This window comes from Somniosus microcephalus, chromosome 20 (assembly GCF_052327205.1).
Source record: "Somniosus microcephalus isolate GS21.2 chromosome 20, FLI_Smic_1.0, whole genome shotgun sequence".
In the NCBI taxonomy this organism is placed as follows: Eukaryota; Metazoa; Chordata; class Chondrichthyes; order Squaliformes; family Somniosidae; genus Somniosus; species Somniosus microcephalus.
In genome coordinates, this window is record NC_141006.1 from 56,899,478 (window position 1) to 56,923,067 (window position 23,590).

General features: G+C 52.9%; 1 protein-coding gene across 1 annotated transcript in view; it reads left to right on the top strand.

The window, feature by feature from the left end:
- Positions 1 to 1,496: 1,496 nt before the first annotated feature.
- Positions 1,497 to 23,590, top strand: part of LOC147103296 (uncharacterized) — a 91,635-nt gene continuing 69,541 nt past the window's right edge. Inside the window, exons 1-4 of the mRNA XM_085962761.1 lie at positions 1,497 to 1,572; positions 1,862 to 2,829; positions 6,886 to 8,842; positions 13,222 to 13,269. Coding sequence (XP_085818887.1) covers positions 1,543 to 1,572; positions 1,862 to 2,829; positions 6,886 to 8,842; positions 13,222 to 13,269 — 3,003 coding nt within the window. The 5' untranslated portion in view covers positions 1,497 to 1,542. The remainder of the gene's footprint in view (positions 1,573 to 1,861; positions 2,830 to 6,885; positions 8,843 to 13,221; positions 13,270 to 23,590) is intronic.

The window sequence follows — 23,590 nt, forward strand, 5'->3', positions numbered from 1 at the left end:
ACCAAGGCTGTAATGAGGTCGGGATCCGAGTGGTCTTGGCGGAACCCAAACTGAGCATCAGTGAGCAGGTTATTGGTGAGTAAGTGCCGCTTGATAGCACTGTCGACGACACCTTCCATCACTTTGCTGATGATTGAGAGTAGACTGATGGGGCGGTAATTGGCCGGATTGGATTTGTCCTGCTTTTTGTGGACAGGACATACCTGGGCAGTTTTCCACATTGTCGGATAGATGCCAGTATTATAGCTGTACTGGAACAGCTTGGCTAGAGGCGCGGCTAGTTCTGGAACACAAGTCTTCAGCACGATAGCCGGGATGTTGTCGGGGCCCATAGCCTTTGCTGTATCCAGTGCGCTCAGCTGTTTCTTGATACCGCGTGGAGTGAATTGAATTGGCTGAAGACTGGCTTCTGTGATGGTGGGGACCTCAGGAGTAGGCCGATATAGATCATCCAGTCGGCACTGCTGGCTGAAGATGGTTACGAACCCTTCAGCCTTGTCTTTTGCACTCACGTGCTGGGCTCCACCATCATTGAGGATGGGGATATTCATGGAGCCTCCGCCTCCTGTTAGTTGTTTAATGGTCCACCACCATTCACGACTGGATGTGGCAGGACTGCAGAGCTTTGATCTGATCTGTTGATTGTGGGATCATTTCTCCCGGAGTGGGACATAAATTGCCTAAAAACACTGAGAACCAATATGGCATCTATGCCGCTGACACAGGTTAGGTGCAGGAACTTGCACCCCAAAAGTGGCATGCGTTGTGCCCGTTTTAGGACTGAGATGAGGAGGAATTTCTTCACCCAGAGAGTGGTGAACCTGTGGAATTCTCTACCACAGAAGGCAGTTGAAGCCAAATCATTAAATATATTCAAGAAGGAGTTAGATAAAGTTCTTAAGGCTAAAGGGATCAAGGGATATGGAGAGAAGGCAGGGACAGGGTACTGAATTTGGATGATCAGCCATGATCTCATTGAATGGCGGAGCAGGCTTGAAGGGCCAAATGGCCTACTCCTGCTCCTGCCTTTTATGTTTCTATGTTTTACCCCCAATAAACAGGAGAAACGCACACCGATTTCTACCCCAGTGTGTCCAAATACCTCCTGCTGAATGTGGCTCACGCCAAGTGCCAGGACATCAGACAGGCCCACCATATAGAGGAGTCTGACTCCCCTGCACTACAACAACAACTTGCATTTATATGGCACCTTTAGCATAGTAAAATGTTCCAAAGCGCTTCACAGGAGTGTAATCAAACAAAATTTGACACCCAGCCACATAAGGAGGTATTGGGACAGGTGACCAAGAGCTTGATCAAAGAGGTAGGTTTGAAGGAGCGACTGAAAGGAGGAGAGAGAGGCGGAGAGGTTTAGGGAGGGAATTCCAGAGCTTGGGGCCTAGGCAACAGACGGCACGGCCGCCAATGGTGGAGCGGTTAAAATCGGGGATGCGCAAGAGGCCAGAATTGGAGGAGCGCAGAGATGTGGCGGGCGGGCCGGGGGAGTTGGGCTGGAGGAGGTTACAGAGATAGGGCGAGGTGATGCCAAGGAGGAATTTGAACAGGAGGAAGGTAATTGAAGGCACAACAATCTGGGTTTCTTTTGTTGGTGACTCTTCAAAGGTTTTCATTAGATTTCAGGAGTGAAATGATTAACGCCTACACCGAAGTACGAAGTACAAGACTGACACACCTAACACTGTATTGATAATTAACTCGTGGAACCTGACGCATCAATCGGGTACCTGCAGGAAATTCACAGAAACCGCACGGAGACAGACAATTCCTTCAGGCAGATTGTGTTCATTTAAAACCCACGTTTAATACCTTGTATGTTACCTCATTTTTGTTTTTTATATAGAAACGCTGCTTCAGCTTCTCTGAGACAGACCTGAGAAGCGGAGGAAAGAGTTTGACCGTTTTTGGAAGTTTGGGTGAGCAGAAGGCTCCCAGTCTCCCGGACTCCTTGGCCGTCTTGCCCAGGGTGGTGGTAGCGAAGCGACCCTGGCTATCGGAGGCCAGGCCAGCCCATGGGGAGCGGCCCCACAGCCCGGGTGGCCACAAGCCCAGTGAGTTAGATGCCCGGGGGTGTCGAGGTCCGGTTTCAGCATCGGAAAGGCTCGAGTCACGCCCTGTGCACCCAGGTGCTGCCGAAAGGAACCAGCGGCACCAAACGCGTTCTCCACTCGCTGCAGAGCAGGACCTCCCTGACTGGGCCCAGGAGATTTTAAATGCCCACTTAGGTAAAGGGGAGGGCATCAGTCACCGGCTCCGCAAGCCCCAATCCCCTGTTGAAGCCCAGTTAGAGGAATCCACACTGAACCCTGCTGGTGTCTCTGCCCAGACAGGGTCCCAGCAGAGTCTGGGGGCAAGTTGTGAATTGCTGGATGTTGCACTGACCACCCAGCCCCGGGATAAAGCAACTCCTCCCAAAGCTGCCAAGATCAAATACGACATCATCATCACACTAATCAAAGAGGAAGGGTGCGGGCCAGCAGAGGGAGACGGTGATGCGGGCGAGTTAGCTGCGGGAGAGACAGGTGCCCAGGAGAGAGCGGAATCCGACCAGGCGCAAATGGCAGGACGCCTCTGGGATCTGAACCAGCTTGCTGGGCGAGTTCCGGCTCCCCGCGCTGAGGAATGTCGGAGCTATGCGGCGGGTATTCGGGGCGCGCCGCCCGGCGCAGGAGGTGGCACCGCCGGCCTGGGATCCGAGAGTGGAGACGGGCAGCTCGGGGAACACACCGCAACTTTACAAGCCCGTCTGACCCCCAGAGACCCCGGCTACAGTCGCTACCTGCAGAAGCCTCGCAACACTCCGGCTGAAAGGTGAGTGCCAAATCAAGCCGCTTCTCTCACAACAATCCTTTGCTCTTTTTTTTTAATTGGCTTTGCAGATTTCTAAATGATTTACGTTCTGCCTCTGTCAATTTCTGTTTTGGTTAGAAGCGGGAGGAAACCTGGGCGGGTTGAAGAGGTGTGACATGTTCATGGCTCTTGTCTCTCGCTCTGACCGTGGTACCGGATCATTGTGAGGCTTGCTCTGGGTGGAGAGCCTGAGGCAGTGGGACTGACCCGGCTGCCGGCACCTCCAGCTGATTTCAGGGCTGGCAGTGTGCGGCGCTCAGTCTAAACAAAACCCAAACATCCAGAGAAAGCACCTGCCACACACTGTCAGAGGAAGTTTTCGTTCTGTGTTAAAGGGATCAGGAGGACCCCCTGTTAAAGGGGGCGTTTGATGGGTTACTGAATGTGTCTGTGTGAGAGTTTGAGGAGTTACCGAGTGTCAGTGAGAGAGTTTGAGGAGTTACTGAGTCAGTGAGAGAGTTTGAGGAGTTACCGAGTGTCAGTGTGAGAGTTTGAGGAGTTACCGAGTGTCAGTGTGAGAGTTTGAGGAGTTACCGAGTGTCAGTGTGAGAGTTTGAGGAGTTACCGAGTGTCAGTGTGAGAGTTTGAGGAGTTACCGAGTGTCAGTGTGAGAGTTTGAGGAGTTACCGAGTGTCAGTGTGAGAGTTTGAGGAGTTACCGAGTGTCAGTGTGAGAGTTTGAGGAGTTACCGAGTGTCAGTGTGAGAGTTTGAGGAGTTACCGAGTGTCGGTGTGAGAGTTTGAGGAGTTACCGAGTGTCAGTGTGAGAGTTTGAGGAGTTACCGAGTGTCAGTGTGAGAGTTTGAGGAGTTACCGAGTGTCAGTGAGAGAGTTTGAGGAGTTACCGAGTGTCAGTGTGAGAGTTTGAGGAGTTACCGAGTGTCAGTGTGAGAGTTTGAGGAGTTACCGAGTGTCAGTGTGAGAGTTTGAGGAGTTACCGAGTGTCAGTGTGAGAGTTTGAGGAGTTACCGAGTGTCAGTGTGAGAGTTTGAGGAGTTACCGAGTGTCAGTGTGAGAGTTTGAGGAGTTACCGAGTGTCAGTGTGAGAGTTTGAGGAGTTACTGAGTGTCAGTGAGAGAGTTTGAGGAGTTACTGAGTGGCACAGAGTTTGAGGCGTTACTGAGTGTCAGTGAGAGAGTTTGAGGAGTTACTGAGTGTCAGTGAGAGAGTTTGAGGAGCTACTGAGTGTCAGTGAGAGAGTTTGAGGAGTTACTGAGTGTCAGTGTGAGAGTTTGAGGAGTTACCGAGTGTCAGTGTGAGAGTTTGAGGAGTTACCGAGTGTCAATGAGAGAGTTTGAGGAGTTACCGAGTGTCAGTGTGAGAGTTTGAGGAGCTACCGAGTGTCAGTGAGAGAGTTTGAGGAGTTACCGAGTGTCAGTGAGAGAGTTTGAGGAGTTACTGAGTGTCAGTGAGAGAGTTTGAGGAGCTACTGAGTGTCAGTGTGAGAGTTTGAGGAGTTACTGAGTGTCAGTGAGAGAGTTTGAGGTGTTACCGAGTGTCAGTGTGAGTGTTTGAGAGTTACTGAGTGTCAGTGTGAGAGTTTGAGGAGTTACTGAGTGTCAGAGAGTTTGAGGAGTTACCGAGTGTCAGTGTGAGAGTTTGAGGAGTTACTGAGTGTCAGTGTGAGAGTTTGAGGTGTTACCGAGTGTCAGTGTGAGTGTTTGAGAGTTACTGAGTGTCAGTGTGAGCGTTTAAGGAGTTACTGAATGTCGGTGTGAGAGTTTGAGGAGTTACTGAGTGTCATTGTGGGTGTTTAAGGAGTTACTGAGTGTCAGTGTGAGAGTTTTAGGAGTTACTGTGTGTCAGTGTGAGCGTTTAAGGAGTTACTGAATGTCGGTGTGAGAGTTTGAGGTGTTACTGAGAGTTATTGTGGGTGTTTAAGGAGTTACTGAGTGCCAGTGTGAGAGTTTGAGGAGTTACTGTACTGAGTGTCATTGTGGGAGTTTAAGGAGTTGCTGACTGTCGAATGAGAGGCGCTTTTGTGCTTTGGATTTGAAATTGCCTAGTTTCATTTCACAGTGTAGCCTTGCAGACAGTGGAGTCCTCCATTCCATCAGTCCGGACTGGATTTAAACCCATATTGCAGAGGTGACAGGGCGGTGTCAAACAAACAACACCACCCAGTTTCCCTCCATTCAATGTAATGAGGAGCCAAGATTAACATTGTTAATTTATCTGGAGGAAATATTTAAAGACTGGTTCCAAATAAACTGATCAAATTTTTAAAAATTATAATGCATAGACGTCATTTTTTTATTCATTGATTTGTAGCTAAGTAGACGTTTTAATATTTTAGTAGATCTCCTGTGAGGTTGCACATGGGGAGTGTAACCTTCAGGTGAACCACAGTTAGAAGGCATTGAATAATCAGGACATGCAAATGTAATCCAGTCCCCATTTTCAAATGATCCATTCTGTCCTTATTTTTATATCTCCATTACCAACTCCTGTGTCTACATTCATAATGGGAACTGCCCATGTAAGCTACTGGTGCTGCAGTGTCTTCACTGGCAGGTAGGTGCAATTACAGCGTGACATGTTTACATAGGCAGCCAGTCAGTCATACCCAGGCTGCCCATGTATGCCCCATTGACTAGCCTTCACACTCGCTAATCTGCCAAGTTTCTGTGGTTTTGTGCATGTCGTTCTTCCATTGGAGTCTTCCTGTACATGGCTCTGTCATCTCCACTAAGACCTTCTGTGTGGTCTTCTATTGGCCAAGACCAATTCCATCACCTTCCCATCTTCAACCATGCTGAAATGCAATGACATAACAACACAATGGTATATTTGAGTCCAAGGATTACTGAATTCCTTTGGTCTGCTTTTTTCCTACCCAAATAGAGTTCAGGTAGAGTTGCTAACTCTGGTTGGATATATTAGGATCATAGGAACAGGAGGAGGCCACTCAGCCCCTTGAACCTGTATCGCCATTCAGTTAGATCATAGTTGATCTGTATCTTAACGCCATTTAACTGCCTTGGTTCCATGTCCTTTTAATACCCTTGCCTAACAAAAATCTATCAATCTCTGTTTTGTGGGGGAGAGCGATCCAGATTTCCACTACCCTTAGTGTGAAGAAGTACATCCTGACACCACCCCTGAACGGCCTGGCTCTAATTTTAAGGTTCTGGACTCGCCCCCAACAGAGGCAATAGTTTCTCTCTCTCTACCCTATCAAACCCTTTAAACATCTTAAACACCTCAATTAGATCACCCCTTCCTTCTGTACTCAAGGGAATACAAGCCTAGTCTATGCAATCTGTCCTCATGATTTAACCCTTTTAGCCCCGGTATTATTCTGGTGAATCTGCGCCGCACCCCCTCCATGGCCAATATATCCTTCCTGAGGAGCGGTGCCCAGAACTGAACACAGTGCTCCAGATGGGGGTCTAACTAGAGCTCTACAACTGTAGTATAACTTTCACCTTTTTGTATTCTATCCCCCTTCACATAAAGGCTAACATTCCACTTGCCTTATTGATTTTTTTTTTACATAGAATTTATTGCACAGAAACAGGCCATTCGACCCAACTGGTTAATGCCGGTGTTGGTGCTCCACACGAGCTTCCTCCCACCCTACTTTATCTCACCTTATCCTTCTATTCCTTTCTCCCTCGTGTTTATCTAACTTCCTCTTAAATACATCGACGCTATTCGCCTCAACCACTCCCTGTGGTAGCAACTTCCACATTCTCACCACTCTCTGGGTAAAGAAGTTTCTCCTGAATTCCTTATTGGATTTATTGGTGACTATCTTATATTTATGGTCCCTAGTTTTGGTTTCCCCCACAAGCGGAAATATTTTCTCTCTCTACCCTATCAAACCCCTTCATAATCTTAAATCAGGTCACCCCTCAGCCTTCTCATTTCTAGTGAAAAGAGCCCCAGTCTGTTAACCTGGTTCTTTCAGTAAAAAAATTGGGTTTCCTTGGAAGCTTTGTGTCTACCTTGCTTGCTTCTTGAAGGTCTCTGGCGAAACACTTTTTTTTTAATTATTTAATTTTTGTTTTTTCAGCGAAACAGGTCTTCTGAAGTTGGTTAGCTTACCAAGGACTTTGCAGCAAACAGGAGGTTTGGTAATCAACCAAGACAATACAAGAAAAGTGGGAGGTGACAACACTAGGACAATGAGCACCAACACCAGCAGCCAAGTAGGAGCTGAAACTGACCAACACCCCTCCACACACGTGCCTTCTCAACTTGCAGGGAGTCCTGACTCCTCGCATACTTCAAGCAGCACAGCGCAGCAAAACAGTAAAGGAGGGCTTAGCGACACTATGAGTGGAGTGTCAGGACAGCCAACTAGCTCCTCGCAACCGAGCATGGCAGATTTGAAACACACAGTTTATAAAACATCCATTACAGATGAAGGCAGAGTTGTGAATGGACGTCAGCCAACCCCAAGGGATGGGAGGAACAGTGAGCAGGTTCTCTCTTTGTCAGGCAATCCAACACCGAGTAGTGTTGCAGTAAACATTGGCAGCCATAGCACCATGAATTCAGCTCTGCATGTCGGGACAATTGGAGGTAATCCAGCTCAGCAGCCCAGCAAAGAGCCTAGATTTGGTAGAGCTGATGTGCTGCAGAATGTGGGTTCATGTGGATATACTCAGCAGATAAATACTCTCCTACAGAGCCCTGATCAGAATGGTCTCGTTTCTAATACACTTCAATCTCTGAGCAATGAGGAAAATGTATTTGCAAAGTTGAAATTGGATCAAGTTCCTGTACCACAGCTGGCTGAAAACTCTCTCCTAAATCCCAAAAATGAACCACTTCAAAAATCGCGTACAGACTCCTTTGAAGCACGCATCACTGAAAACCCTGCCCTCAATTCAAAAAGTACTTTAGTTCAAAATCCTACAAAATCCTATTGCTCGATAGTTTTCAATCCAAAGCCTCCAGCAGGGACACTCAAGTATACATACAAGGAGACAGGACAAGAGAGAAGTGGTGAGCAACACTTCCAACCAACCAGAAGCCCCATTCTAGAGACTGAATTGTCTTTCAATGACGTCTTCATTCAAAATCAAAGGAAGAAAAGGGCCATAAATGTCTCTGATGACTCTGAGGGTCTTTCAGAAATAGATGGGTTTGTAGATACCCTTCGTAACTTGGATTCTCCCATTCTCTTGCGTCGTAACAAAAGTCCAAGAAATCAGAGAGTGCATTCCATCACTTCTTCTTTTTCCACATTACCTCCAATAGAAGAGGATCAAACCAATCCAAAGAGTTCTCTATCTTCATCAATCACCGAGAAATCACAGCAGCCTGTGGACCCTGCGGCCATCAGTGAGAAACCTTTGCTGAGCCTACCCATGCAATCAGTTTCACCGCTCCTTCGAATGGATTTCTCAAAGACGACAATAAATAAAGACATTTTCACCCCTGGACAGATGATGAAGATGCAACTCGAGGATAAGCCCAAAGTTGGAGTCCCACGTGCTTCTGCAGAGAACAGCATAGTCTTCCAATCAACACTTCTGGGGAGGACCAACTTGGAGTTCAGTGCGAATTCAGAAAGCAGTGATCCTCTCAGTGGAGAGAGCACGTGGTCTCGAGTTGGCAGCAACTTGTTCTCCAATTATCAGAAGCCCATACAGTCTTTCTCCAGCAGGTCATTGGACCTCAACCTGAAACCAAAGATTGCAAGTCCAAGCAGTGGACCATCGACTACATTACCAAATCGCGCAGCGAGAAGTTTGTCGCATGAGGATGTTGGCACAACAAAAATGGCTGTGGGCCTCCCGGCACGAACTTTCCTTACTAGCTCATTTGAAGAGTGTTTGATGGACACTCAAAGGTCCAGCCTGCCCTCCAACATCTCTGACTGGCTGATGACTGGATATTCCAATCTGTCAGATAGTGGTAGGAATCTTCAGTCCCACATCATTTCTTTACCTTCTGATTTAGACCACTCCACTATTGCTGATAGAAAACCAGGAAAAATGACGGCTTTTCCAGATGCGTGGGTGAGTAGAAAGTTCCCCCCCCCCCCGTCTTTTCTCTGACAATTTGCATTCCTGATCACTATCCAGCGATTCCAATCATTTACCTAATAATCTGCCTATTTCCCCCTCTAACCTGCTTTTGTTCTCCTGCATCCAGCCTCAAGTTTGCTGTGCCCTCTAATTTGGTATCCTCAGCAAGTTTTGATGTTGGTCCTCTATGCCCATGTCCAAATCACTTATGTATGTGGAGAACTAGGTCCTAACACAATCTTTAGGGCACACCACTAGTTACAAGGGGATCTAGACAAGCTAAGTGAGTGGGCAAGAATGGAATATAATGTGGAGAAATGTGAAATTATTTTATTGAATGGCGGAGCAGGCTCGAGAGGCCAAATGGCCTACTACTCCTCTTATTTCTTATGTTATTTCATCTCATTAATTAAGAAACAGCCACTTACTCATACATCTCTCTATCCATTACACAATATTACCTTTTATACCAAGGGTATCTTTGCAAAAGTCCTTTATGTGGCATTTTATCAAATGATTTGCTTCTCTGTCTCATAGTGTGATGGTCATTGAGGTTTTTGATGAGCTATTATTTGCAACATGTACCAACCCCAGTAAATGTCTAAGGAAAGATTGAATGGCAAATACTACAATACACACTTGTACTGTGCATAGTTCTTTTTTTTTAATTCATTGGATGTGGGCGTCGCTGGCAAGGGCCAGCATTTATTGCCCATCCCTAGTTGGTGGTGGTGGAACTTCAGAGGGCAAGGAGTCAACCATTACTGATACTAGCTTTTTATTCCAGATTTATTTAATTGAATTTAAATTCCCCAGTGGTGGGATTTGAACTACTTGATCATTAATCCAGGTTTCTGGATTACTAGTCCAGTAACATTACCACTATACTACTGTTCCCTGTCTCCATATTATAAGAAGGATACAGAGGCACTGGAGAAGGTGCAAAAACATTTACAAGGATGATACCAGAACTGAGCGGTTATACCTATCAGGAAAGACTGAACAGTCTGGGGCTTTTTTCTCCAGAAAGGAGAAGGCTGGGTGGTGACCTGATAGAGGTCTTCAAGATTATGAAAGGGTTTGATAGAGTAGATGCAGAGAATATGTTTCCACTTGTAGGGGAGAACAAAACTAGGGGCCATAAATATAAGATAGTCACTAATAAATCCAACAGAGAATTCAGGAGAAACTTCTTTACCCAGAGAATGGTTAGAATGTGGAACTTGCTACTACAAGGAGTAGTTGAGGCAAATAGCATAGATGCATTTAAGGGGAAGCTAGATAAACACATGAGGGAAAAAGGAATAGAAGGATATGTTGATGGGGTGAGATGAAGTAGGGTGGGAGGAGGCTCGTGTGCAGCACAAACACTGGCCTCTTTCTGTGCTATAAATTCTATGTAGTACACAGCCCCTCTGCCAGTCCTGTGGTAACCAGCTTAGGTTGTCTTAGGTGGTTTGTTTAGAGTGTGGGTGAAGATTCAGGGTTCAACTATCAAGGTAAAACTAATTGAGTATCACTGACATGTGCAAGGTTTCATTCAAGTCCCAATGCTGCACTGTTCCATCACACATTGTCAGGCAACCATCACTCTCAACACCTGTTATTTGAGGTTCTGGTACAGCAATGCTTTGGAATATTCTTGGTCCCAAAACCTGTCAGTTCTTCTGAAAACACACAAAACCTGCACTTATACTGATCGCCTCATGTAACAAAATGTCCCGAGGCACTTGTGGGGTGAATTTGTGTGCGGGGAGGGGGATGGTTTGGTTGTACACTGAGCATGGGATGGGGAAAGAATTAAGTGAGGTTGTGAAGACAATGTCAATGAGGTAGGTTTTGAGAAAGCTTTTGAAGGTGATGAACAATGAAAGCTTTGTGAAGGAAACTGCAGAGAGCAAGAGTGTGATGGTTGAAAGTTCTGCCAATGGGGGGTAGTTGGGAAGTGAATTCCACCCCCCCCCCCCCACCCCCCCAAGCATTGATGATGTAGACCTTCCTCTTCGATCTTCTCCCTTTATCAGTGTGGTAATTTGGGGTACAGTAAAGTGCCCCTGGTCCCCGTCTTGCTTCCCATTCTTTACGTGTGATTATGACAGTGATGGAGTGTTCATTGCAGCCTATCAGTCTATGAATCCTTCCACTACTTCACACCATTCTCCAAGGGAAGACCGTGAAGATATGAAAACAACAGCATCAACCCTTTTCCTCACTTCTCTGCTGTCTCCTTACCTGAAGTTGCTGGCTCTTGCTGGGGTACCTGTCTATGATTGCTGACAGCCCTCCGGTACCTTTTCAATTGTCCATTCTTCATATGGCCATGCGTGTTAGCAAGCTATTTTACTGTGGGCGGGGGGAACTCACAGTCAAGCCAAATCCTTTCTTAACTTGAAGTCCACACATAAACATCCTAACATGAGTTACTGGATAGGGATCGAGCAGTAACCTGGGCTGATTTTTTTTTTTTCACCTTCACTTAGTCCAGGGATGCAGAGACCAATTGTAGTGCTCCTATTGTCACTCCATCTAACTCAGCACAGACCGGGGATTGAACTTGGGACTTTCCTCGTCTGTATGCCTCAGTACTGCCTGGTAAGGGCATCTACCTGAGTTAATAACCTGAGTTATTGGGGGGGACCAGAGACTTTCGCCTTGAACAACAAAATCACCCTGGGCCACATCTGTCCAGGGTGATGGAGGAACTATTCTCAACCCCACCCTCAAAAACTCCCAAAAGAGCAGTATATGTGTGAGATAGATTCCAATCCAAAGTGTTTAGGGCAGTGTTGATTATGAAGATTGATTATGGTTGAATATCTGGTTATGAATTGCATTTCTTCTTGGACAAAGATCATCAAATATTCTAGAATGTCCGAATTACATTTCTTTGGCTGCACAGGTATGTGGTTTGTGGAATGCAAACAACCAGTTTGAATACTCTAGACTGTGACATGAGATTGAGATCCTAGAGTTTCGATTGATTGCCTTCCTGGAAGTTTCACCTGAGCTTACTTGCCTCAAGGGAGACTGAGTAAGTTTGGCAGTATCAGTAAAGGAAAGCGTAACGATAAGACTGATTCTGACTGGACGACAAGTTTTGCCAAACACATTTCATGGAAACAGTGCCCCTTTAAGACCTGGTGAAGTGCACCAAATCACAGAAAAGATTCCACTTTAGTACAGTAAGACACTTCTGTGATGTACGTATGAGTGAGTGTAATGACTAACGCTCTTTGGGAACCCAAGTTAGCAGCTGTGCTCTGAAGCACAGGTTCAGTGGAATTTAGAGAATTTTCAACATGTTGAAAAATATGTCACCAAACCACTCTTGCTGCAGAGCTGGACTGCTACATGAGCAAACTCAGCACGTGGGGCAGGACCAAAACCCATTAAAGTGCAGACATGCTGACGGAATGTCTGCTGGGTTTTGCCCCATGAAATGGCTGCGATGGGTTTGACATTGTTCAATAAACACAGAAACGTGCATTTCTACAGCACTCCTCATGTACAGAGGCATCTCAGAGTGCCTTGAAGGAGAGTGAACAGGGCAAGTAGCAGAAGGAGTGGTCGCCCATGGTGGAACAGAGGGAGCGAGGAATGAGAATGAAATCAGTAAGAGGAGTTGGCGGGTGGATGTAGGGATCTGCAACTGGAGGAGGTCACAAAGTTAGAGAGAGGCAAAGCCATAGAGGCATTGAGAGGTGAGAACAAGAGACTAGGAGTTAGTTCCCTGGGACCCGGGGAGCTGGTGGAGCTTGGCAAGGGCAAAAGGATGCTGGTGTGGGTATGAGCTAGCTTATGTCAAGAAGTCTTGAGGGAAAATTGGATCTCGGGCAGAAAATAGAACAATGTAACCTAGGAACAGTTTCAAAATAATTTCCCCCTTTTTCCTCTTTTACGCCATTCCTATTTTTCTTCCCTCCTCTCCTGAAGGCGCTGTCAGTTCTGATAGGGGTGTAAATGGGTGGTAGATGACTGGCTGCCCATTATACACCCGACTTTTCCTTTCCGATGAATTCAGTGAAAGAAAAATGTGGCGCGGGTGTATAACGGGTAGTGGATCCGATAATGCCCATTTTACGCCCCCTCCGAGTGTCGACTCTCACTAGGTTACGTGTGTGTGCGTGCGTGCGTGCGTGTACAAGATGGAGAACTGAAATCAGCTCGATGCACAAAAGAGTGCGGTAAACACAGGACAGGTGAGTCAAGCCTCTGGGAAAAGAAATATTCTTGACATCTAAGCTAACTCTTTGATTATGTCACACCCTCTATTCCAACCCTCACAGCCCACTTGACAGGCACTCGTGTCACTGATCGCGAAACAGCTCTAATTAATCAAAAATTTTACCAATATATATTTTAATTTTCAGAAATCCAAACCAAAGGAACAAGGAAAAATTAACCCACGACCTGGCAAGGTAAGAAACACAAATCACAGGGGAAGGAAAGCCTTTTCTTAGACCTGCTCCATTCCTCAGTGGACTTCTCCAAGTAGCCTTGAACCTTTTCTTCTTTGTTGCAATCTTTTTTGTTTTTCCCTTTTATTGATGCTATACAAGGGTCACTGGTCCTCGGAGATTTCCTCTTGTGATCCTCTTGCTTCCCAGCAACACCATCTTACTCCCGCTTCCCCCTCGCTCGCTCCCTTCTCGCTCCCACTTCGCTGTGTTGAAACCCAGACTCATCACACTGTCTTCTACTCTGGCTCATTCTTTCCCAGGAACACACCCCTCTCCACCTTCGGTTTCCCCCTTCCTCCCATGGTCTACGAACTTTTGAAAACCTAATCTACTTCACTTTGTCTTACCTTGTCTCCTCACTGTCCTCCCTTTGGACACAATTGTAAGGAAGGATACTAACTCTGATGATGTGGAATCTGTATGGGTAGAACTGAGAAATACCAAGGGGCAGAAAAAGTTAGTGGGAGTGGTATATAGACCCCCAAACAGTAATGCAGAGGTTGGGGATGGCATTAAAAGGGAAATTAGAGAAGTGTGCAATAAGGGCACAGCAGTTATCATAGAGTCATAGAGTTATACAGCACGGATAGAGGCCCTTCGGCCCATCGTGTCCGCGCCGGCCATCAAGCCCTGTCTAATCTAATCCCATATTCCAGCATTTGGTCCGTAGCCTTGTATGCTATGGCATTTCAAGTGCTCATCCAAATGCTTCTTAAATGTTGTGAAGGTTTCTGCCTCCACAACCCTTTCAGGCAGTGAGTTCCAGACTCCAACCACCCTCTGGGTGAAAAAGTTCTTTCTCAAATCCCCTCTAAACCTCCCGCCCTTTACCTTGAATCTATGCCCCCTAGTTATTGACCCTTCTACTAAGGGAAAAAGCTCCTCAGTATCCATCCTATCTATGCCCCTCATAATTTTGTACATCTCAATCATGTCCCCCCTCAGCCTCCTCTGCTTCAAGGAAAACAAACCCAATCTGCCCAGTCTCTCTTCATAGCTGAAGCGCTCCAGCCCTGGTAACATCCTGGTGAATCTCCTCTGCACCCTCTCCAAAGCGTTCACATCCTTCCTGTAGTGTGGCGACCAGATCTGCACACAGTATTCCAGCTGTGGCCTAACCAGTGTTTTATACAGCTCCATCATAACCTCCTTGCTCTTATATTCTATGCCTCAGCTAATGAAGGCAAGTATCCCATATGCCTTTTTTACCACCTTATCCACCTGTTCCACCGCCTTCAGGGATCTGTGTACTTGCACACCCAGATCCCTCTGACCCTCCGTCTTGCCTAGGGTCTTACCATTCATTGTGTATTCCCTTGCCTTGTTAGTCCCCCCAAAGTGCATCACCTCGCACTTTTCCGGGTTAAATTCCATTTGCCACTGTTCCGCCCATCTGACCAACCCATCTATATCGTCCTGCAGACTGAGGCTACCCTCCTCGCTATTTACCACCCTACCAATTTTTGTATCATCCGCGAACTTACTGATCATACCTTTTACATTCATATCCAAGTCATTAATGCAGACCACAAACAGCAAGGGACCCAGCACCGATCCCTGTGGTACCCCACTGGCCACAGGCTTCCAGTCACAAAAACAACCTTCGACCATCACCCTCTGCCTTCTGCCACTAAGCCAGTTTTGTATCCAATGTGCCAAGGCACCCTGGATTCCATGGGCTCTTACCTTCTTGACCAGTCTCCTGTGTGGGACTTTATCGAAGGCCTTACTGAAATCCATGTATACCACATCCACTGCGTTACCCTCATCCACACACCTAGTCACCCCCTCAAAAAATTCAATCAAATTAGTCAGACATGATCTTCCCTTGACAAAGCCATGTTGACTATCCCTGATTAATCCTTGCCTCTCCAAGTGGAGACTAATTTTGTCCCTCAGAATTTTTTCCAATGATTTTCCTACCACTGATGTTAGGCTCACTGGCCTGTAGTTCCCCGGTTTTTCCCTACTTCCCTTCTTGAATAATGGTACTACATTAGCAGTCCTCTGGCACATCCCCTGTGGCCAGAGAGGTCCTGAATTTATGTGTTAGAGCCCCCGCAATCTCTTCCTTTGCTTCACACAGCAGCCTGGGATACATTTCGTCCGGGCCTGGGGATTTATCCATTTTTAGGCCTGCTAAAACCGCCAATACCTCCTCCTTCTCGATGTTAATATGTTCGAGCATATCACAGTCCCCCCGCCCTATTTCTATGTCTACATCGTCCTTCTCCATAGTGAAAACAGATGCAAAAAATTCATTTAGAACCCCTCCTACATCTTCCGGCTCCACACACAGATTGCCACTTTTGTCCCTAATGGGCCCTATTTTTTCCCTAGCTATCCTCTTACCCTTAATCTATATATATAAATAAATCGGTCGATCTGTCATTCTGTCTGTCATTCTGTCTACCTGTCTATCTGTCTGTCATCGCGTGTGCATCTGTCGGGCTATGCGCTCGAAAGTTACAGACAGGGCATACCTACGCGCGCGTTACCTCCAAAGAAAGCTTACGCTTCCGAGACGGTTTTAAGCGTATTTACGTTTCGGCCGGGCTAAAATCGCACCCGTGGTATCCCAAAAACTTTCAACATTCCGCTCATTAGCATCTCATTATCCGCTCATTAGCGACAGAGTGACCTCGAGGTCGACCAATCGTACGGCGGCTTGCTGCCGCGTGCGGCCGGGCCCTCCTACGGTCGAGTGACGGGACGATTGACCAATCCTACGCTTTGGTGACCTGACGGTTGACCAATCGGTGCATGTGTGGGCGGGCCTTATCGTTCTGAACCGAGGTGAGTCGCCGCCATCTTGCTTCCATTCTTTTTCCTGCTTTCTGCGTCTTTCTTTTCAAATATACATTTCCACCAAAATAAAATTGAATTTATTAAATTGTTTTTAAAAAAATCACTCATTTGTAAACCTAACCTGAACATTCTTTTTCCTACCTTTCCCCGTTTTTTTCTTAGGCCTCAAAGCCTGCGCCTTTCTTGCCCAGCCAGGCCCGAGCTAGGTGATTGCGCTTCTGCTAAGCTCCTCACCACCCCCCCCCCCGCCGTGTCACGTTACCCAGGGCAACGGCGTCAGCCACGAGGGTCAGGGTGCGCGCGCAGCAGGAGCAGGTGAGACGCGGCGTCTCTGTTCCGCGCTCGGCGGGGGGGGGCGGAGCTCGGCCGCCGGCCGTCTCTCAGAGCCGCAATCGGCCTCGGCCGGGGGTGGGGGGGGGCGTGGCTCGGCCGCCGGCCGTCTCTCAGAGCCGCAATCGGGCTCGGCCGGGGGGGGGGGGGCGGGGCTCGGCCGCCGGCCGTCTCTCAGAGCCGCAATCGGGCTCGGCCGGAGGGGGGCGGGGCTCGGAGAGCGGGGCTCTCGCCCGGGGGGGGCGGGGCTCGGAGAGCGGGGCTCTCGGCCTGGGCCCCCACAGCCCCTTCCCTTCCCCCCCGCCCCTGCCCCCCCTCCCCCTTCCCGCCCCCCCTTCCCCCCCGCCTCCCCCCCTGCTCCCCTCCGCCCCTTCCCCCCCCCCTTCCCCCCTCCCTTCCCCCCTCCCTTCCCCCCTCCCTTCCCCCCTCCCTTCCCCCCTCCCTTCCCCCCTCCCTTCCCCCTCCCTTCCCCCTCCCTTCCCCCTCCCTTCCCCCTCCCTTCCCCCTCCCTTCCCCCCTCCCTTCCCCCCTCCCTTCCCCCCTCCCTTCCCCCCTCCCTTCCCCCCGCCCTTCCCCCCGCCCTTCCCCCCGCCCTTCCCCCCGCCCCTTTCCCCCCCGCCCCTTTCCCCCCCGCCCCTTTCCCCCCCGCCCCTTTACCCCCGCCCCTTTCCCCCCCCGCCCCTTTCCCCCCCGCCCCTTTCCCCCCCGCCCCTTTCCCCCCCGCCCCTTTCCCCCCCGCCCCTTTCCCCCCCCGCCCTCCCTTCCCCCCACCCGCTCTCTCTCTTCCCCCCAGTCGCTCTCTCTCTTCCCCCCCCAGTCGCTCTCTCTCTTCCCCCCCCAGTCGCTCTCTCTCTTCCCCCCCCAGTCGCTCTCTCTCTTCCCCCCCCAGTCGCTCTCTCTCTTCCCCCCCCAGTCGCTCTCTCTCTTCCCCCCCCAGTCGCTCTCTCTCTTCCCCCCCCAGTCGCTCTCTCTCTTCCCCCCCCAGTCGCTCTCTCTCTTCCCCCCCCCAGTCGCTCTCTCTCTTCCCCCCCCAGTCGCTCTCTCTCTTCCCCCCCCAGTCGCTCTCTCTCTTCCCCCCCCAGTCGCTCTCTCTCTTCCCCCCCCAGTCGCTCTCTCTCTTCCCCCCCAGTCGCTCTCTCTCTTCCCCCCCAGTCGCTCTCTCTCTTCCCCCCCAGTCGCTCTCTCTCTTCCCCCCCAGTCGCTCTCTCTCTTCCCCCCCAGTCGCTCTCTCTCTTCCCCCCCAGTCGCTCTCTCTCTTCCCCCCAGTCGCTCTCTCTCTTCCCCCCCAGTCGCTCTCTCTCTTCCCCCCAGTCGCTCTCTCTCTTCCCCCCCAGTCGCTCTCTCTCTTCCCCCCCAGTCGCTCTCTCTCTTCCCCCCCCAGTCGCTCTCTCTCTTCCCCCCCAGTCGCTCTCTCTCTTCCCCCCCAGTCGCTCTCTCTCTTCCCCCCCAGTCGCTCTCTCTCTTCCCCCCCAGTCGCTCTCTCTCTTCCCCCCCAGTCGCTCTCTCTCTTCCCCCCCAGTCGCTCTCTCTCTTCCCCCCCAGTCGCTCTCTCTCTTCCCCCCCAGTCGCTCTCTCTCTTCCCCCCCAGTCGCTCTCTCTCTTCCCCCCCAGTCGCTCTCTCTCTTCCCCCCCAGTCGCTCTCTCTCTTCCCCCCCAGTCGCTCTCTCTCTTCCCCCCAGTCGCTCTCTCTCTTCCCCCCCAGTCGCTCTCTCTCTTCCCCCCCAGTCGCTCTCTCTCTTCCCCCCCAGTCGCTCTCTCTCTTCCCCCCCAGTCGCTCTCTCTCTTCCCCCCCAGTCGCTCTCTCTCTTCCCCCCCAGTCGCTCTCTCTCTTCCCCCCAGTCGCTCTCTCTCTTCCCCCCCAGTCGCTCTCTCTCTTCCCCCCCAGTCGCTCTCTCATCTCTTCCTCCCCCCAGTCGCTCTCTCTCTTCCCCCCCAGTCGCTCTCTCTCTTCCCCCCCAGTCGCTCTCTCTCTTCCCCCCCAGTCGCTCTCTCTCTTCCCCCCCAGTCGCTCTCTCTCTTCCCCCCCAGTCGCTCTCTCTCTTCCCCCCCAGTCGCTCTCTCTCTTCCCCCCCAGTCGCTCTCTCTCTTCCCCCCCAGTCGCTCTCTCTCTTCCCCCCCAGTCGCTCTCTCTCTTCCCCCCCAGTCGCTCTCTCTCTTCCCCCCCAGTCGCTCTCTCTCTTCCCCCCCCAGTCGCTCTCTCTCTTCCCCCCCAGTCGCTCTCTCTCTTCCCCCCCAGTCGCTCTCTCTCTTCCCCCCCAGTCGCTCTCTCTCTTCCCCCCCAGTCGCTCTCTCTCTTCCCCCCCAGTCGCTCTCTCTCTTCCCCCCCAGTCGCTCTCTCTCTTCCCCCCCAGTCGCTCTCTCTCTTCCCCCCCAGTCGCTCTCTCTCTTCCCCCCCAGTCGCTCTCTCTCTTCCCCCCCAGTCGCTCTCTCTCTTCCCCCCCAGTCGCTCTCTCTCTTCCCCCCCAGTCGCTCTCTCTCTTCCCCCCCAGTCGCTCTCTCTCTTCCCCCCCCAGTCGCTCTCTCTCTTCCCCCCCAGTCGCTCTCTCTCTTCCCCCCCAGTCGCTCTCTCTCTTCCCCCCCAGTCGCTCTCTCTCTTCCCCCCCAGTCGCTCTCTCTCTTCCCCCCCAGTCGCTCTCTCTCTTCCCCCCCAGTCGCTCTCTCTCTTCCCCCCCAGTCGCTCTCTCTCTTCCCCCCCAGTCGCTCTCTCTCTTCCCCCCCAGTCGCTCTCTCTCTTCCCCCCCAGTCGCTCTCTCTCTTCCCCCCCAGTCGCTCTCTCTCTTCCCCCCAGTCGCTCTCTCTCTTCCCCCCCAGTCGCTCTCTCTCTTCCCCCCCAGTCGCTCTCTCTCTTCCCCCCCAGTCGCTCTCTCTCTTCCCCCCAGTCGCTCTCTCTCTTCCCCCCCAGTCGCTCTCTCTCTTCCCCCCCAGTCGCTCTCTCTCTTCCCCCCCAGTCGCTCTCTCTCTTCCCCCCCAGTCGCTCTCTCTCTTCCCCCCCAGTCGCTCTCTCTCTTCCCCCCCAGTCGCTCTCTCTCTTCCCCCCCCAGTCGCTCTCTCTCTTCCCCCCCAGTCGCTCTCTCTCTTCCCCCCCAGTCGCTCTCTCTCTTCCCCCCCAGTCGCTCTCTCTCTTCCCCCCCCAGTCGCTCTCTCTCTTCCCCCCCAGTCGCTCTCTCTCTTCCCCCCCAGTCGCTCTCTCTCTTCCCCCCCAGTCGCTCTCTCTCTTCCCCCCCAGTCGCTCTCTCTCTTCCCCCCCAGTCGCTCTCTCTCTTCCCCCCCCAGTCGCTCTCTCTCTTCCCCCCCCAGTCGCTCTCTCTCTTCCCCCCCAGTCGCTCTCTCTCTTCCCCCCCCAGTCGCTCTCTCTCTTCCCCCCCAGTCGCTCTCTCTCTTCCCCCCCAGTCGCTCTCTCTCTTCCCCCCCAGTCGCTCTCTCTCTTCCCCCCCAGTCGCTCTCTCTCTTCCCCCCCAGTCGCTCTCTCTCTTCCCCCCCAGTCGCTCTCTCTCTTCCCCCCCAGTCGCTCTCTCTCTTCCCCCCCAGTCGCTCTCTCTCTTCCCCCCCAGTCGCTCTCTCTCTTCCCCCCCAGTCGCTCTCTCTCTTCCCCCCCAGTCGCTCTCTCTCTTCCCCCCCAGTCGCTCTCTCTCTTCCCCCCCAGTCGCTCTCTCTCTTCCCCCCCCAGTCGCTCTCTCTCTTCCCCCCCAGTCGCTCTCTCTCTTCCCCCCCAGTCGCTCTCTCTCTTCCCCCCCAGTCGCTCTCTCTCTTCCCCCCCAGTCGCTCTCTCTCTTCCCCCCAGTCGCTCTCTCTCTTCCCCCCCAGTCGCTCTCTCTCTTCCCCCCCAGTCGCTCTCTCTCTTCCCCCCCAGTCGCTCTCTCTCTTCCCCCCCAGTCGCTCTCTCTCTTCCCCCCCAGTCGCTCTCTCTCTTCCCCCCCAGTCGCTCTCTCTCTTCCCCCCCAGTCGCTCTCTCTCTTCCCCCCCAGTCGCTCTCTCTCTTCCCCCCCAGTCGCTCTCTCTCTTCCCCCCCCAGTCGCTCTCTCTCTTCCCCCCCAGTCGCTCTCTCTCTTCCCCCCCAGTCGCTCTCTCTCTTCCCCCCCAGTCGCTCTCTCTCTTCCCCCCCAGTCGCTCTCTCTCTTCCCCCCCAGTCGCTCTCTCTCTTCCCCCCCAGTCGCTCTCTCTCTTCCCCCCCAGTCGCTCTCTCTCTTCCCCCCCAGTCGCTCTCTCTCTTCCCCCCCAGTCGCTCTCTCTCTTCCCCCCCAGTCGCTCTCTCTCTTCCCCCCCAGTCGCTCTCTCTCTTCCCCCCAGTCGCTCTCTCTCTTCCCCCCAGTCGCTCTCTCTCTTCCCCCCCAGTCGCTCTCTCTCTTCCCCCCCAGTCGCTCTCTCTCTTCCCCCCCAGTCGCTCTCTCTCTTCCCCCCCAGTCGCTCTCTCTCTTCCCCCCCAGTCGCTCTCTCTCTTCCCCCCCAGTCGCTCTCTCTCTTCCCCCCCAGTCGCTCTCTCTCTTCCCCCCCAGTCGCTCTCTCTCTTCCCCCCCAGTCGCTCTCTCTCTTCCCCCCCAGTCGCTCTCTCTCTTCCCCCCCAGTCGCTCTCTCTCTTCCCCCCCAGTCGCTCTCTCTCTTCCCCCCCAGTCGCTCTCTCTCTTCCCCCCCAGTCGCTCTCTCTCTTCCCCCCCAGTCGCTCTCTCTCTTCCCCCCCAGTCGCTCTCTCTCTTCCCCCCCAGTCGCTCTCTCTCTTCCCCCCCAGTCGCTCTCTCTCTTCCCCCCCAGTCGCTCTCTCTCTTCCCCCCCAGTCGCTCTCTCTCTTCCCCCCCAGTCGCTCTCTCTCTTCCCCCCCAGTCGCTCTCTCTCTTCCCCCCCAGTCGCTCTCTCTCTTCCCCCCCAGTCGCTCTCTCTCTTCCCCCCCAGTCGCTCTCTCTCTTCCCCCCCAGTCGCTCTCTCTCTTCCCCCCCAGTCGCTCTCTCTCTTCCCCCCCAGTCGCTCTCTCTCTTCCCCCCCAGTCGCTCTCTCTCTTCCCCCCCAGTCGCTCTCTCTCTTCCCCCCCAGTCGCTCTCTCTCTTCCCCCCCAGTCGCTCTCTCTCTTCCCCCCCAGTCGCTCTCTCTCTTCCCCCCCAGTCGCTCTCTCTCTTCCCCCCCAGTCGCTCTCTCTCTTCCCCCCCAGTCGCTCTCTCTCTTCCCCCCCAGTCGCTCTCTCTCTTCCCCCCCAGTCGCTCTCTCTCTTCCCCCCCAGTCGCTCTCTCTCTTCCCCCCCAGTCGCTCTCTCTCTTCCCCCCCAGTCGCTCTCTCTCTTCCCCCCCAGTCGCTCTCTCTCTTCCCCCCCAGTCGCTCTCTCTCTTCCCCCCCAGTCGCTCTCTCTCTTCCCCCCCAGTCGCTCTCTCTCTTCCCCCCCAGTCGCTCTCTCTCTTCCCCCCCAGTCGCTCTCTCTCTTCCCCCCCAGTCGCTCTCTCTCTTCCCCCCCAGTCGCTCTCTCTCTTCCCCCCCAGTCGCTCTCTCTCTTCCCCCCCAGTCGCTCTCTCTCTTCCCCCCCAGTCGCTCTCTCTCTTCCCCCCCAGTCGCTCTCTCTCTTCCCCCCCAGTCGCTCTCTCTCTTCCCCCCCAGTCGCTCTCTCTCTTCCCCCCCAGTCGCTCTCTCTCTTCCCCCCCAGTCGCTCTCTCTCTTCCCCCCCAGTCGCTCTCTCTCTTCCCCCCCAGTCGCTCTCTCTCTTCCCCCCCAGTCGCTCTCTCTCTTCCCCCCCAGTCGCTCTCTCTCTTCCCCCCCAGTCGCTCTCTCTCTTCCCCCCCAGTCGCTCTCTCTCTTCCCCCCAGTCGCTCTCTCTCTTCCCCCCAGTCGCTCTCTCTCTTCCCCCCCAGTCGCTCTCTCTCTTCCCCCCCAGTCGCTCTCTCTCTTCCCCCCCAGTCGCTCTCTCTCTTCCCCCCCAGTCGCTCTCTCTCTTCCCCCCAGTCGCTCTCTCTCTTCCCCCCCAGTCGCTCTCTCTCTTCCCCCCCAGTCGCTCTCTCTCTTCCCCCCCAGTCGCTCTCTCTCTTCCCCCCCAGTCGCTCTCTCTCTTCCCCCCCAGTCGCTCTCTCTCTTCCCCCCCAGTCGCTCTCTCTCTTCCCCCCCAGTCGCTCTCTCTCTTCCCCCCCAGTCGCTCTCTCTCTTCCCCCCCAGTCGCTCTCTCTCTTCCCCCCCAGTCGCTCTCTCTCTTCCCCCCCAGTCGCTCTCTCTCTTCCCCCCCAGTCGCTCTCTCTCTTCCCCCCCAGTCGCTCTCTCTCTTCCCCCCCAGTCGCTCTCTCTCTTCCCCCCCAGTCGCTCTCTCTCTTCCCCCCCAGTCGCTCTCTCTCTTCCCCCCCAGTCGCTCTCTCTCTTCCCCCCCAGTCGCTCTCTCTCTTCCCCCCCAGTCGCTCTCTCTCTTCCCCCCCAGTCGCTCTCTCTCTTCCCCCCCAGTCGCTCTCTCTCTTCCCCCCCAGTCGCTCTCTCTCTTCCCCCCCAGTCGCTCTCTCTCTTCCCCCCCAGTCGCTCTCTCTCTTCCCCCCCAGTCGCTCTCTCTCTTCCCCCCCAGTCGCTCTCTCTCTTCCCCCCCAGTCGCTCTCTCTCTTCCCCCCCAGTCGCTCTCTCTCTTCCCCCCAGTCGCTCTCTCTCTTCCCCCCCAGTCGCTCTCTCTCTTCCCCCCCAGTCGCTCTCTCTCTTCCCCCCCAGTCGCTCTCTCTCTTCCCCCCCAGTCGCTCTCTCTCTTCCCCCCCAGTCGCTCTCTCTCTTCCCCCCCAGTCGCTCTCTCTCTTCCCCCCCAGTCGCTCTCTCTCTTCCCCCCCAGTCGCTCTCTCTCTTCCCCCCCAGTCGCTCTCTCTCTTCCCCCCCAGTCGCTCTCTCTCTTCCCCCCCAGTCGCTCTCTCTCTTCCCCCCCAGTCGCTCTCTCTCTTCCCCCCCAGTCGCTCTCTCTCTTCCCCCCCAGTCGCTCTCTCTCTTCCCCCCCAGTCGCTCTCTCTCTTCCCCCCCAGTCGCTCTCTCTCTTCCCCCCCAGTCGCTCTCTCTCTTCCCCCCCAGTCGCTCTCTCTCTTCCCCCCCAGTCGCTCTCTCTCTTCCCCCCAGTCGCTCTCTCTCTTCCCCCCCAGTCGCTCTCTCTCTTCCCCCCCAGTCGCTCTCTCTCTTCCCCCCCAGTCGCTCTCTCTCTTCCCCCCCCAGTCGCTCT